This window comes from Scatophagus argus, chromosome 6, assembly GCF_020382885.2.
Source record: "Scatophagus argus isolate fScaArg1 chromosome 6, fScaArg1.pri, whole genome shotgun sequence".
NCBI classification, from domain to species: Eukaryota; Metazoa; Chordata; class Actinopteri; family Scatophagidae; genus Scatophagus; species Scatophagus argus.
Window position 1 is genome coordinate 21746773 of NC_058498.1, and position 16185 is coordinate 21762957.

General features: G+C 40.4%; 2 protein-coding genes across 20 annotated transcripts in view; both read right to left on the reverse strand.

The window, feature by feature from the left end:
• The window catches only part of kif1aa (kinesin family member 1Aa), a 39060-nt gene extending 35126 nt beyond the window's left edge, over positions 1–3934 (reverse strand). For 4 of the 19 annotated variants that reach the window (XM_046391832.1, XM_046391831.1, XM_046391838.1 and 1 more), the window contains exons 1-2: positions 3562–3933; positions 1626–1793 (exon numbers count right to left, since the gene is read on the reverse strand). In XM_046391832.1, the coding sequence (XP_046247788.1) occupies positions 1626–1731 (106 nt within the window). In that variant the 5' untranslated portion in view covers positions 1732–1793; positions 3562–3933. Of the gene's footprint in view, positions 1–1625; positions 1794–2774; positions 2899–3561 lie in introns of those variants that run through there. The other 15 variants (XM_046391834.1, XM_046391840.1, XM_046391839.1 and 12 more) reach the window with 6 other exon arrangements.
• Positions 3935–7028: 3094 nt separating this feature from the next.
• Positions 7029–15786, reverse strand: LOC124061144 (tetratricopeptide repeat protein 39C-like). Its single transcript, XM_046392710.1, has 15 exons — positions 15469–15786; positions 15088–15272; positions 14410–14458; positions 13298–13426; positions 12742–12856; positions 11946–12306; positions 10972–11140; positions 10536–10629; positions 10329–10436; positions 10131–10240; positions 9909–10032; positions 9702–9799; positions 9510–9614; positions 9366–9404; positions 7029–9250 (listed from the first exon to the last, which is right to left on the reverse strand). Exons 2-15 carry the CDS (start codon positions 15234–15236, stop codon positions 9161–9163), a joined length of 1740 nt encoding a protein of 579 aa, XP_046248666.1. The 5' UTR covers positions 15237–15272; positions 15469–15786; the 3' UTR covers positions 7029–9160.
• Between the last annotated feature and the right edge of the window lie 399 nt (positions 15787–16185).

Sequence of the window (16185 nt, forward strand, 5' to 3'; positions counted from 1 at the left end):
ATCACACGGTTAAAATATGACAGCCCAAAAAAAGCCACTGAGCTTGTTGTCTAGTCACCCATGACATGAGGAAGGAGGGAGGAGATGGCTAAATTAGGCCAAACGCTAAATATTTCAGGAAGCCTCATCCATTATTGACAAATGGCTTTACCTTGCTAAGCAGACTACATATCGAGTTTCTTTCCAGTCTCATCTCGACCGGCCCTCACTGTGCACTGAATAACCCAAGCAATGTAGGGTGCTTTGAACTACACACTGACGAAACATACAATATATGGCCACAAAAACAAAGTTGATTTTACAAGAAACAATCACTCTAACTGGAAAAAGTACACAATAAGTTACCCAAATGTGTTTAAAGATGATTTTCAAAATTATTCAGGTTCTTCCGAATGTATCTGTCAATTGTTGTGCTTACTGCATATTTGCACTGGTAGCAGATTTGACAGATTAATTATAAAATGTTAGGAGACAGTTTTAAATCTGGTTTAATCTGGCCACATAAATAACAGGCACTGCCCTAAATAAATACCAGGTCAAACATGCAGGAGATTATAACACCTACAGCATGATGTTCAAGAGATTTCACTTCTGCTCTACTGTTCGCTCTATTCAGTAATTGAAAAAATCTACTCTGTAGTAAGTAGACAGTCAACAGTCCTGTAGACAGTCTCAACAAGGTGACATCAAAATAATCTACAATATCTCAATAACCAGCCTCTGAAATGAAAGCTTATTATAAATAAATTTTCCACTCATCATGTCTTGGACTACATCTTGCTCATCCAAGGGTGATTTGCACAGTCAACACTAGCACTATGAAAGAGTAGAGGTGGACAATATAACCTAAACCTTCTGTCATGTTATATGTGATTTTATATTACTGTAAGATTATATATCACAGAACAGTAATTGTTCTGTAGATTTAATTAGGAAGTGGTTTTGCTTTCTTATTTGAACCTTCCAATGCAAATCAAAAACAACTGCCTAACATGATACAACACTCCAGTTAAAAACAGAAGATGCAAAATCGTAAAACAGTGTTTCAAAATGGCAACTTTGAGAATAATAATTTCAAGTGTTATCAGTCTGACAATCACGTTTTTGCCACCAACTGTATCCGACACGTCAGGTGAGAATTTGGTCAGTAGTGCAGTCCTGATTCCCAAATAACATCACCTTACAAGACAGATGGATTCATGAGATCTCAAGATCACACAAGAATCCAGACCTGTTTTACAACACAGTCTCAGCTGAGTATATAATAGAGACATTAAAAGATAGCTCCCACAATGGGAACAGTGTTGTCAATTATTATGTACCAGTGGACACATTTCTACCATCACATGGCATATGCCGTCTTATCGCCCAACCCCGTCAAGGGGAAATGTATAGTTTCAGTAACCACTAAATATGGGGGCTTAGAAGTTAAGATTAGAAAAGCCTGAATCCACGTCTTCTGACTGTAAAAGGATCCACCTGTTCCTACACTTTCATCCATGTGGTGTAAAGCAATGTTTTCTGCGTCTTATATTTATTCCTAAATAAAAGCATAAAACAGTCATATCAAGTACACGTAAGGCACATAATGCAGGTGAATTTTAAATTCATGTTAGGGTACTTACTGGTGGTGTTTCCAGACATCTGAATGATGCATTTACTTTCTTTTGCGGTCTCCCTTGAATTGAAGGGGCGGACCCGCACCGCCACCTTCACAGAGGCACCTGCCATGGTGCTGTCTTCCTAGCACCTTGGGGTGCCTTCTTTAGAGCCCAGATGTAGGGCCTGGAGGACTGTAGAAGATAGCAGAGAATCCTGAGTAATATAATTAAAAAAAACATATATACTTATGCCACCTTTTTGTCATGTGTTAAATTATGATGCTACAAGTCTAGTCTAGTTTTTTCATTTGTGTTAAAAATTGTAAGGGCTGAATATTACATTTTATGGCTGAGGTGATGAGCACAATAGAAGAGGGCAGGGCTGTGTGGCTGTAACATGAAAAGACCATGCTTGGTCAGCTACAGCCAAGGGAGATGGATAATAAAGCTAGCAACAAAAGAAGTGCAGCAGTAGCCAAATGTCAGACTATTTCCCTGGATGACAATGGCTCTGAAACCAGCCACAAATCCATGGTCTGGCTCCATCCAGCAGCTCAGCTTCATGAACAACTCCTAATTCGTCATACCGCCTCCTAAAACACTAAATATGAAACATTAAATCACTGTGTGATCGTAGTGTGTGATTGTGATTTTAGCATTGTGGGTGTATCAAGAGGAAACATGACTCATCATCCGTGCTGATCAAATTACAATGATTTGATGTTTTCATCAATAAGTTTAAACAGCAAGCAATATGATACAATAGGCTTTCACGGCACACCTATTTGCTAATATCAGTCATCATTTACAACATATTAGAAGAGAAAGTGTCATTTCTGTAACTTAATGTATGCCCAAGACTTGAGATGACGTTGAATTTTGCATCAGTATTCAAAGTATGTTCCCATGGTTTGTGACTCAGATGTCGGTCATCATTATTGAGTGTTGTAGATTTGCTGTGTCACCCTGCTTCCTGGTACAGCTGACACCTTAATTGATTTGTAAGACGCAGCCATGCAACTTTTTGGGAAAACAGTATTTTGGTTTTAAACGTGCAACTGTACTGAGGACAAATTGTCATTTTTACATAAAATAGACTGAAAAATATAAGAGATTAAAATACAACATTGTTTTAATATTCTGAAAAAAGGAATTAAGATGACATTCACTTACTGAAAGTGTAAAAAATGATCTTAGATATATATGTATATATGTGTAGATATTGATATATATGCACATAAAGTTCTGAACATTTGATCCTGCTTTCCTTCCCCATCGACATGCACGGCCATAATCTTCGCATAAAGATGCTCAGACCAATCAGCTGATGATGCAGCTCAGCTGGGCGGCCACCATTTTCCCGGTGACAAAGGCTAATGTAAAACACCACGCTCGCGGGTATTTGAGCGTGACGACAGTTTGGTGCAATTTTACCTCATCATTCATTTCAAAAATATGGATTTTTTTTAATTTAATTGGTAGCTTTTTAGCATGACAACAATACCATAAACCACAGATCAGCCCTGCCTAAACACTGATATTTTGTCAGGCTAAAAATTGTTAACTCATTGCTGCAATTACTCTCTGAAAAAATACTTCTTGCGTCATTTACAGAGGTTATGATAAAACATATCTTACAGTTACTAACCACACGTCTCGTAGTTTACATTTCGTCCAATGACAGGGCATTTATTTCTATCGTCCTTTCCACAAAACTAAAACACATTTTATGAAACAACATAAGTAATGTATAACATGACAGTATATACTGTGCCACAGAGCAGCTTCAATGTCACCCTGTCTCTATTTAGCCTACTATCTTTCCGACACTGACAGTCTCTTCAATGGCCGCACCCTATGCCCATCTCTTCCCAGGAGATTTCACACTAGGTAAATAAAGACTGTCTCATTAAACCTGCATTACCGGCGAGACAATGGAAAAATAAAAATGTAAGCCTACCTCCGCAGTGCCGGTAACGTCTTGCTACCGGGTACGTCTCCCGTGTTTGTCGTGCTAGTCTGCCTTAATATCCAGCCCTGTTGCCACTTCCACCTCCTCTGGTCTCCTCCAGGTCTGACACAGCCCCTGCTAACAGCCTCTCCCCTCCATGAAACCGGGAAGGGCTGAGGTTACCTTGTACCCACCAACCCACCCCCCACTGTCCTGCCTTGTCTTGCCAGTGGAGGCCCAGGAAGGTGGCCGGTCGGTTGTTTGGATGGTCGGCCGCTTCTTCACAATCTAAGGCGGTCAAAATGGCTCTGTTGTCTCCCTGTCTTTGGTGGGGATGCTCGAGCTCCACTGAGCCGGTGACATCATCACCGAGGGAGGTAACAGCATCAATGCAGTAGTGGGAAGAGACGGGGAGAGAGAGGAAGGAGGGAGGGGGGGAGGCAGGGAGCATGAGTAGGATCCTTCTTGAAACATCTCATATGTGTTACACTTTTGATTTAAAGTTAAAAACATAGGAAAGCAGGGACCTTTTTCGCCAAGGTTTAAAACAACCAAATGTATCTGCAGGACTGTTTTGAAGGCAGTGGACAAAAGGAGAATAAAACACGTTTGTTATGAATAGGGTTTAGTAGGTCAAGCTAGGGACATCAAGCTGAGAGGAGACAAACTGGCACAAAGCAGGTCTCTGCACCATGGAAACTGCCTGTTCAGTGAAGAACATTAAAGCATCTCATAGCACAGAAACAAGATTATAATGTAGTAAAAAATATCATCATGCATCTACTGCCATTATGGTGTTCCTGTATGCCTCTTTCTGAAGTAATATTGGTTGCCTTTATGAGCCAACACCATCTGTCTACTGGAGCCAACTGTAAAAAACTGTTTTATAAGCAGATTTGAGTATTTATGGACCAAATATATATATAAGGTAGACTTATTTTAGACAAATGAATGATTTATGTATTTATTTTTTGTTATCTAATTAAAATCAAAAGCATATACGAAGTGTTGTACTCATTAATTGCCTCAGAGCAAAACTGTTCATGATGCATATTAGTAAAAATGTTATGTATGCTGCTTGCGAAAGCTCTAAACACTCTTGAGCTGCATTCAAAACAAATACCTGTACCTACTGCAGCATATCATAAACAGCATTACATAAAAGGCTGTGGTCTTGATTACAGTCTACAAAAAATATTGACATGAAATTTAAGTGTCTGAATGATATGAATAATTTGAATTTATGCATTTGGCCCTTGTGCTGTAGAAAATTTAAGGGCAATTATTTATTTATTCTGTGTAGCAAGGAGACAAAGATGCAATGCAGTGCCTGGAGAGTCATTCCTCCAGTGAAGCTCTTGAAGAGTCATTGAGGTGATTGGAGAGATGAGAGCACCAGGGCCTTATAATGTCAATGTGCCCTTGTGCCAGGCACCTGACAGAACAGTAATGGTTTGATGGCTTTAGCAGTTGTTGCCATCACATAAATACATTTGATTTTCACTATCATGTTTTTGCTTGGAAGTTAGTGATTCTGCAGGGATGCACTCCCTGCCAACCAACTGCCAATCCAATATGTTAAAGTACAGATAATTCCCACTTTATTGCATTGTGCACCTATTAATTGAAATCGGTTTTCACCTAGAATGTGAATGAGTTCCTTAAGCCGTGCTTTTATGAAGATTCACTGATTCTCCCACCCATTGCACATGAGACTTAGCGGCAATAAAGAGTGGTGAGCAGGAACTCTCTATCTGGTGGTAGGATACTCTGGCTGCTCAAGTTTCAGCCTGAGTGAAACACAATGCAATTGTGTTTTGTGACCTTGCTCTTTGCGCAATCCTACGCTTCGTACACCCCTCCCCCCAAAACACACACACACTCCAAACACATTTGCTTGATGTGTAACATCTCTTGGGCTCCCTCTGTCTTTTCTATGTCCATCTAATGCAGTTGCTTTATTTAATTCATCAGCATTAAGATTTCAAGGTCTAATCCGTGCACAGAAAGAACATTCAGCTTATGGGGTAGCCATGGCCTGCCAACACTGAAAATAAAAGAGGTGAGTGTGAATCACAGCAGATAAAGGAAGATGATGTCACTGGCATGAATCACCACATACTACATGAGGTACCCCAACAACACTCTCCTCCCTGTTTGAAAGTGAAGTAGGCCATGCTGAAGGCTCAGTTTTATAAGTGCACATAAAAGGAAATATCTTTTGATTATTTAAGAGTACAAGGAAGATGCAAGGAAGAGTTGTGGTATTGTTTCTGCCCAGCCTGCCAGAGCTGTTATGCCATGTCTAAATTCAGTGGCACAGGAGACTGAATAATTTATTGGTTGAGTGAGCTGTTGCCCTGAGCCCAGTGTGACAGACATGTTTTCTTAAAGAGACAATCTTGGTGTGTCTCTTTCATGTACATGTAGAGCAAACTCCCACCTCAATCACATGCTATATGTGAATAACAGAGACAAAAATGAATGAATTTAATCATGAATTTAATTAGAAAGATAATCCTTTAATGGACGTAATTTCTCTTCTTCTCTTTCTCGTCAGTAAAAGAAGCTCCTGATTTTGATCGGAAATTATCATAAGAATAAACAGGTGAATTCTATATCTTTGAAGTATCTTTCTGAATCATACTGAACACATGACACACACAAATGCAAACACAAACACAGACACAAACACACAAACGCATGCAGTGGGTCCTTTGCGTGTTCAACCAATAGATACTGTATTTTCTTTTAGCTCTTATCATTGTTGTGTCTGTGGTGCTGCCATTGTGATCAAGGTGTGGGAAAATACAGTATTGTCATATCCTGGGTGCAGCCTATGAGTTTATCTCCCCCTGGTGGAATAAACAGAAGTAGACACTGTGGACAGATTTTTAAAAACAGGGTGAGACAACCTTAAACTTTCAACATTAAAACTTTGTCTGACTGACTCGTTGACTCTGAACCAATGATGACTGCTTTAAAGCTTTGCTTTCATGTCAAAAGAATTTGGTGGGTTTTAACCTGCAACACAGACTGGTTTGATTGGTACATTACCCCCCCCCCACAGCAAATACTTGCAAATGATCATTTCCCAAGTATCAGAGCTGTGTTATCTCCCTGGTCTGGTCTCCTAAAGTTATTCAATACCTTCCACATTCATCATATGTGTTACATTCTCTATAATACTGTCACCTTGATTGCCCATAGAGAAATTTTACTATGTTGGTCTATTCTATACACACACTGACTAAATGTCTGACCACTCTGTGAGAGGCATACCCATTCTCTTGCCCTTGTTCTTCAACAATCTATAGTACCATAGTGACAGCAACTCTCAATCAATCTTGTGAGACTGATGGTCACTGCTATTTTGCTGTTGGGCAGCAAAAGCTAAGGTATTTCAGGGAATAGGTGCATTGTGTCCCACTTGGCACATTCAGTGTAGCATTAACTATCCAAAGTACTCCAAGGCAAAGAAAAATTCCACATATTTGGCTACTCAAGAACAGTTTATTGTAGAGTTCAGTGACACATGGGAAGGCCATGAGCCTAACATGTAACCTAAATTTCAACAAAATCTCATGACAAAAGCAAAAAGTCTTTCAGCGACAGAAGTATTTGGTACATCAGGTAGGTTACTGACATTTCACCATTACATTACTTGCACCACACAGACCACTTGCACAGTGGTCACCTCGACATTTACCACATGTTACATCCACCACAGCCACAAGGGATGACTGACTTTGTCAAAACCATCTTAGTGAGAGTAAAACAAATCTATATGTCCACAACCTTGAACATGGAATGAGAAATACAGATAGTCATTGTTGTAAGATGCCCTCCTTTTATACTCATATTGCTTGCATGACAAAAACCCAGAGTGCTCATTAATAAAAGGCAATACCCTGCACAGAATAATTCATACATACAGTGTGAAACTATGAGAGTTCGTTAAAATCCCTCTTATGACAGAAATGTTACTCTTTGTCCAATTCAAGGTAACAAACATGAGTTTGAGACTCATGAAACTAAAATATTGAAAATCACACTTGTAAAAGTATAACTTTTACTATTTAATGAATAAACTTGTCACTAGTATTAACTGATTCAAAAGCCTTTATCACTAAAACACTATTAAAATAAGTCACTAGTAATATATGTTTATTAAGCTGACATTTAGCAGCACCTTTCAATGGTAACATCACAGTACCAAGTATACTGTATTGGAACACGGTAATGTATTTGCAGGGATGGGCATACAGGTACATTTGACTTCAATACAGTCTTAGAGCCTCTGTTACCCTGCCATACCATGCATAGTGCACAGGATCAATGCCTGGTGTTTCCACATAGAAAACTTTAGAGCATTGTGACATGTGGTGATTCTTCAATTACTATAAATGTATGAGATCTAACTACTTAAATGTGAATAACTCACAGCACTGTGTGATTTTAGGTGCCCACTGAAAATTTTTGCAGTTATTTAATTATCCCAAGGTAACTAATTAGACTACTAGACTAAGTTTGTCATTTTATTTCCATTGTAATTATTGACCCACAGTCTGATATGACTCAATGTCCATTTGCACTTAAACAAGCAAATACTTACAACTTAATTAGGAAAAGCATTTCTTATGAAAGAACAGCTGAAAAATCTGTCCCTTGTTTTTTTCACGATAACATAGGTGATATAGCAAATAATTTAAAGCATTTTTCTGTTTCATTATTGATGTTGTCTGAATGTTTTTAAAGAATGTGAAAAAAACTTTATTTTTTAATACTTAATGTGAAGTTACTGTCATTGGAAATACAATCTCATCAAAAAGTTATCTTTATGTGCTTGGGTGGGTGACTGAAATGACTGAAATGCTAGCTAACATATTTGGGTGTGAAAACACAGTTGGAGATTTGGGAAAATATGCTTAATTGTTGTTTTGCCCACGGTCAATGATTGATATCAATTTTATTTCTATGTATCCTGTTCAGAAATAAGCCAAGGGCACATTTAGCCTAGTTCATGGCTAAGACAAAAAAAATAAGAGGAAACAGCTAGCTTAGCTCTGTCAAATTGAAAAAAACAAAACAAACAAACAAAAAAAAAAAAAACGCACCACCAAACAAAGTCTTATTTACAAAAGTTATACTGTTTAGGAACACACCATAAAAGACCTTGTGGCTGGAGCTATTATTTTCACCAACTGCAGCTTCGGAACAGTGTTGTCCCATTAGTGAGCTTGTATTGGTGATTAACTTGCTGGCTAACAAGATATGTATGCACGGGTATCAGATCTTTGGAGGTTTTAGGCATAGATTTTAACTTGCTAGTAATAGTTAGGCCAGCCATTTCCATATATTTTGTGCTAGGCTGTTATGAACACATAACCATATACTGTATAGGCTATCTCTGTACAGAATGCAGATGACACTTAATATCAGTCTGGCTGGGTAGTATCACAAAAAAGTGTATTTCCCCAAATCCATTAAGAATGGAAAACACAGGAGTCTGTTCACTTGGATGTCATAAAGTTATTTTAAATGGCTAAAAACGGAATGTAAAAAGCCATGAACATAGCTTGAGCCATTTTAACTTCACTTCCTGGACTCACTGAGGCACTACTTCCTTCAGAGAAGCCAGGGCTGAATGGATGCGGACATGAAGCCTGTTCTCAAAGTCGTACCCTGTAAAATTTTCCTACAACATTTTAGATAGATAGATAGATAAATACATAGATTAGAATTCAAAAAATGTCATTTCTAAAATTGAATACATTTTGATAAGTTAGATCATTGCTATGCAAATATTTTACCTTTGCTTGAAGTAGAAATGATCTCCCCTTTCCCACTGTCTGGATTGCAAAAAAAATGTTTGGGTTATATCTGAGCACATGGTCACCAAATAAAAATATGAAGCAATAAAAATCTAATTGCTGTGCACAGAACACAGGACTGACCTCAGGTTTTACAAGGAGTATACATCCAAGCTCGTAGACGGCATACGGCTGAACGTATGAGTTGATATGTCGTCCATACTCGTCTCTAGCAGCCAGCTGGAATGCCTGGATCACATATAAAATGGATGGGAGAGCAAGTTGAGCAACGTAAATTAACTATAAAGTCATTCAGTGCTCAGTGTAGACTGATACCTGAACAGCGTCTCTCATATTCCCAAGACATTTGTGAATGGCTCCAAGAAGGAGGTGTTTCAGGCCTCTGCATGAAGCTTCATCTAAACTCTGTAACACTGAAGAAACATTAAAACAAAAATTTCACACAGTGTAAAATGAAGTTATTGGAGCTCTGACTGCAGCTAACTTGGTTATGTTGGCATGAATCATGAATGTTACATTCACCCTGATTCATTATCTGCAGTTTAGATGAGGAGCAGTTTTGAAGCGCTTTCCAAAGATACAGCACTTCAATTACGCCAAGGATGCATAGCTCTCTGGTGGGAGAGGTCTTTCTCAGTTTCTCAGCCTGCAGATTGGAATCAGACAGAGAAGGAAAACTTTTATGATACACTTTTGATGATTTTCGAAAGACAGAAAACAGGCTACATCTGCAGCGAAACCCACCCTTTTGACAGCAAACTGCTCTATCTGGTTGTTTTTTCTCTTGAACAGCTTCTGCACATCTTTGAATACTCCACTCGCTCCATCCAGATCACCTGAAGCACCCTGACACACTGGAAAAGAAAGACAGAAAGACAACTCAGAACGTAGAGTAGACACATCCCAGCAGTGTAAGCATATGATAGTGAGTGACAGGCTTACCTCCGGTCAAATAAGCATAGTAGCACTGCGACCAACGTGACTCATTCTTCAGCCTTTCAAATGACCTGAATGCATCTTCAAAATTCATCTCTATCATGCTGCACCAACCTGATACAAAGACAAGCAGACAGAATAAAATGAATCCCTGTCCTGGACTGTACGCCACATGCCAGTATGTCACAACAAACCTGATCAGTAAACACGTACCAATCTCATAGAGACACACATGCTGGATCTCTCTTTGGTCTGATGCAAGCTCTAATGCATCATGGAAACAGGCCAAAGCACTGTTGATATGGCACTGGGGACAGAGAGAGAGCACACACACCAACAGGTAATGCTAGTTATGTCAGACGCACACTACATGCATGTGTTGAATGACAGAGTTAGATAAGTAGATGGTGGATCAGATGTGGGTGAGTTAATGAACAATCTAACATGCATATTAATAACTGGTGCTTGAACTGAGACTGCTGTACCAGCGGGTGAAAGATTCTGCTGTTAAAAAAAAAAGGTTTGTCTCCTGTATATTTTCCATCCAATATCCTTAATCCAACATTACAAGTAATCCATTTATAGCTTCAACAGACTCCCATGTCCCATGTCACTCCCGTGTCACCAACCACGAGCCGGCTGTACATACCTCTAGCCTCTGGACCCGTCCTTTAAAGAACATAAAGAGGGATGAGTTGGGGTAAACCACCGACTTTTTCTGCAGAATAGCTTTGGCTTCCAGCAGCCCCTCATGTGTGCCAGAGCCATCCAGAGCAAAGAAAGGCAGCACTACTGTGTGGTACCACAAGAGGGCCAACCTGAGCAACAGCAGGAAATTCACCTCAGTCCAAAACTGTCAGTCAAAAGGCTAAATGAGAATGTGTATTAAATTGAATTTTTATGAAAGGTAAAAGTTCACACATTATGGCTTATTTTAACATGTTCTTTTAAATAGCATAAGGTCTTGCTAGCATAATGTTTAAGACTCACAAGACAAAAACATCAGGAACCACTGACATAGTTCACAGTCAAAGTTCCCAGGATGCCATGTAAAGGTAGTCTTCTCCAATTATTTAAGGTCCATTAATTTGTTTTTATGGCCAACTGGAAGTAATCCATCAAGCTCTAAGTATCAGGCAGTATACTTTGGATCAGAAGCCTTCTTCAAGGTGTGAACAGGTAGGAAGTGAATGTGGAAGTACAAAAGGTTAAAAGAACATCACTTAGCATGAAGTTAGCCTTAACTCAGAGCTTTTTCTCTGAAAACAGCCGCCTGCCGTGGATGAAACGACCCTGATGAAAGCGGTGAGAGTGAACTAAAATAGTGAGCTGAGAGACGCTGACACAGGTGTAATTTGGTCGCAACATTAGTGCTGAACATAAGCAACCCAATGTTCTTGGACGCTGAAGCTGAGGGGAACTGCAGAATTGGGTGATAATTATCTGTGGGTCTGTCACTAAGAGCAACGCCTTTGACATCACATGAAGTCATCTGAATGACTGTAAATCTAAAAATCAAACTTATAGCAGATTAAATCTTAAATTGACTTCGGTTGTACAGCTTATTGGACCTCCAATGCTGTTTCTCTTCTGCCAAAAATGATACTACCTGAGCCTACTTACGTAGCTAGCGGTGCCTTCATGTCCTTGCTCTCACTCGCATACATAAGGGAGGACAGGCCCTGGAGACGATCACCAGGGAAACCTAGCAGGTTGATAATCTTGAGCAGGTGTGGTGGTACCATGGAGATGCACAGGTGGAAGAGGCCGTAGCCGAAACTGACAGAACCCTTGAGCCGGTCCAGGGCCTCGGCTGTCACGCCGTTTTCGATTGGCTCATTGTGGTTGGCGTTGTCCGCTGAGAGGGACTCCTGGTTTACAGAGGACCTCCGCTGCAAGGCGTCCTGCAACTGGCTGATGTCACTGTGGCACTTATTGTACATTTTCCATGCCTTACGAAGGATCCAGCCTCCTTTAATATAAGCTGTGAGTGGAGACAAGAAACAAGATACTTGTGGAAATTGACCACAAAGAAAAGTAGCAAATCCTTACATTTAAGAAACTGGCACAAGCAAATGTTTGACATTTTTACTTTAAAAATTACTGAAAAGATTAACCGATTATCAAAATAGCAGCAACAAATGACATAATTAATCAATTAATTACTGCCGCTCTATACCACACTGATGAATTAATAAACATTTTATGCTATCACACCAGATCTAACGCCTACAGTATGTAGCTAGTCCTTATTAACATTTAAAGAGATGCTTCTAAATCAAACCATAATGTCTTTAGAAACAGTCAGTCATATGGACATACACCCGCACAATGGTATGTTGCTCCAAATACAGGTTGCCATGTAAGGCAGACATTTAAGATCCTAAGCTTCTTTGGCTTGTAGTTTGGATTTGATTACCTGAAAGCTCCTGCTTGACGAAGGAGAGCACAGCAAGGTACACCTGACAGTCAGCAACAATGATCTGTCTCTGTAGACGATCCACGACCACAACGCCTGACCTCTGAGAGTCCATCTGTCGCACACACACACACACACACACACACACTGCGTCATTCTCCAGAGTCCGGCAGCCAAACTAACGAGGAGTTTCCTGAATGACCCAGAGCTGCTAGACAGCCCCCACACTCATAAGTCACTTTGCTGATTACATTTCACAGAAGTACTAATTCAATTTGTGAGCGGGCTTGGCATGATCTCACTGCTGCCTGCATCATTAGGCATGATGCCAAGGATATGAACCTGTTATCTGAACTACAGCCTGCCCTGGTGGTGGTATTAGCACACATCAGCAACAATGGAATGAAAGTGAGAAATCTAAATATATCAACTGGTGTTTCAGTTGATGCTCAACTTTGACAGCAGCACTATCATCAGAGTTTAGTTTACAGGTGTCTTGTCATCACGTAACAATCCACAGAGTGTAGTTTTGAATTGTTCATACTTTTGTACTCACACTTTTTTTAATCTTGTTTCTGATTGTCTCTATGACTCCGGCGCTGTCGCTTTCACACAGTTTCTCTGTAGTTCTTAGGTCATCGCAGGCCATCTGCATCTTCTCCTCCTCAAATGTCATCATGGCATTCTAACAATGCAATGCAGAAAAAAATAATATTTTAATAAATATAAAAAATAATAAATACTTTGTCTTCAGATATAAGCTGTGATGTGTTGCGCTATTATTCTGGTACTAAATTGTCTTGGTTTGTGATGCAGAGATGTGTTTGAGCTGGCTTACAAACAGAAACATCTTGTAACTAGAGGGAAGGAGAGTTATAGTGTAATAGTCTTAAAAAGGACAAAGAGCTCTTTCTGCATTACAATAAACAGAGGACCACAGCAACATGTGTACAGCTGTGTGTTTGGAGTTGCTAGAAAGATGCTACACAGCTAATGTAATACAGAGATTTTTGTGTTGAGTTCCTGAACCCTCTTGAGGAAATAATCAGACTTTAATGAAGTAGGGAGCACTGAATGATTTTTTAAAAATGTAGTGAAATTTGACTGACAATTAAAGATATGTTTTTTCACATTTTCATATTTTCATGTAAACCTCTCTCCATTTGTGCTGAATCTATGTATGGATAATCAGGACAGTCAGATGCGGACACTCCAGCTGCCCTCGGGGTCATTTGCATCTTGGTACAGAGGGTGACATCATCTCTGTCTTCATGGCGTATGGGTCTTGTCATGGTGTGTGTGTGTGCGTGTGTGTGTGAGACCACCACACTGTGAAAAATCTCCCTCTATGCTCAGCAGTGTGAGCAGCATTACAGTAATGTGCTTCTCTGCGAGAGCTGTGCTGTTCATGAGAGGAGGACACATCCATTATGTTAATGGATGGTAAAGCAAGGGAGGATGCCAGTGGTGACAATGATGCAACTAATTTGATTTAATTTTAATTTATTTCAGGTCTTGATAATGTGTGTTCTTCTCAGTAACTGTGACTGTATGGGCTTGAATGTAACTCTATTAATCACTGCATTTTTTTTTTTTTTTTGAGCCCTTGCTGATATTTCCTCTGGTATTTCATTGGATCATTTAATCACCAGCTGAGAGGAAACTCACCAGGAAACTGACAAAACTGGCCCCAAAGCTCATCAGCGGACTCTGGGTCCTATAGAGTGATTAGAGATGAGAAAGATGAAGAGAACACACAACAAAAGAGAGCCAAAGAATCATAAGCAAAAGGAGCCATGCACGGTAACTTTTCCCAGCAGGCATAAACAGAGCCTGCTCAGAAACAGGTGCAGCCCTGGTCCCCATATTCAAATGTTAAGACTGATATCAGGGCTCTAACCACCATCACCATTTGTCTGACCTTACAATAATCAAAAAATGCCTCAAAACATACTTTCAACAATCTGATGATAACAGCTTGGATCAGTAAGTGTCCCTAACAGGCTTTGATAAAGAAGCCTTTAAGGCCCTGCAGGTGCATGGATGATACTAGTCCTATGGCTTGTTTCCATGATGTCATCTCTGTGTCAGAAACATTAAATCAGAGGTGGTCAGAATGTCAGTGTTATGATAGGTAAAGCAAAAACAGTTCTGTAGTTGAAGCATGCTGTTGCATATGTGGAGCTGTTTATACTGTCTGCACGTGCGGTACTCAGGGTGCTGAACGTCATTTTGATGTCTTTGACGCCACTTGCTCTCTCAGAGGTAATTTCTCCCCGAGCTTATATTTTAGACATGCACCATAGTGTGGAACATTATTATGCTGAGAAATGCTAAAATAATTACCTGTATCTCCTGAAGAGCTCGTCGCTCTCTTTAAATCCGTTGTTGAGCAGCATGTTAATACCTTGCAGGGCCATCTCAGCATCATCTATGTGCTCTGCCTTCACGTCTACCTGCTGCTGCTGCTGCTGGGACTGCTCGGGACCCGCCATTGTTTCTACCACAGCTCAGCGGCTGTTGGATCAGACCTGTGCGATGGAGAAAGAAATGTGAATCTGTTTCTTCTCTGAAACAAACCCGCATTGGTTTTCTTCAGCTGATATGGGAGACGACTTTGAACAGAGACGCGCCTCTGGTCGGTTAAAAAAAAAAAAAAAAAGAAAATAGAAGAAGAAGCAAAAAAAATAGCCGTTCAGCTTCCGCAGGCTCCAGACGTCTGTGTACCTCAGGGATAGGCCACTGGTGCCCAGAGGGGCTCAATCACACTGCACTCCAGCGATGCACACTTATCATTGTACTTGCCGACGGCAGACGTCTGCACGCTCAGTCGTGACACAACACACCGTTATTTGTCCGTCCGTTTTTTCTCCCCATTGCAACTCTGTGCCGCGCAGCAGCATCCGATGCGTTACATAACGAGGATGATCCGGGCTGCTGTGCTGCTCAGCCAGTCCCGACGTAACGCACTCGTCAAAAGGCCTGGCGTCATAACGCACAGCGCACCGCCGGAAGGATGGAGGGATGAGGCGAAGCTGCATCCCGTCAGCCTCCATCCCTCAGACCCCCCACCCACCCCACATACACACACATACAGCCTGCAAACCCAGCCTCCTCCTCCATCCGTGAGCCTATGTAGGCACTGCCTGAGCAGCCTGATGACAGGTGAGTGAGTAACGACAGGTAATTATCACTACTCATCTGCATGTAGGCTTGCAAAGGGCTATGATCTATGATTGTTGAGTGCAGACGATTTTTTTTACATTTACAAGAACGGAAGACGAACATTTTCAATAAGTGTTCCTCTCCTTTACAAGGACAATATCCTCCATGTGGGCTTTGATTAAAAAACAGCAGCAACAAAGACATTTGAAGTACACACAGTACACAGTTCGTGTATTGTGAAGGTAACTAGACTTGACCAGTTGTATATGTTAAATCTGC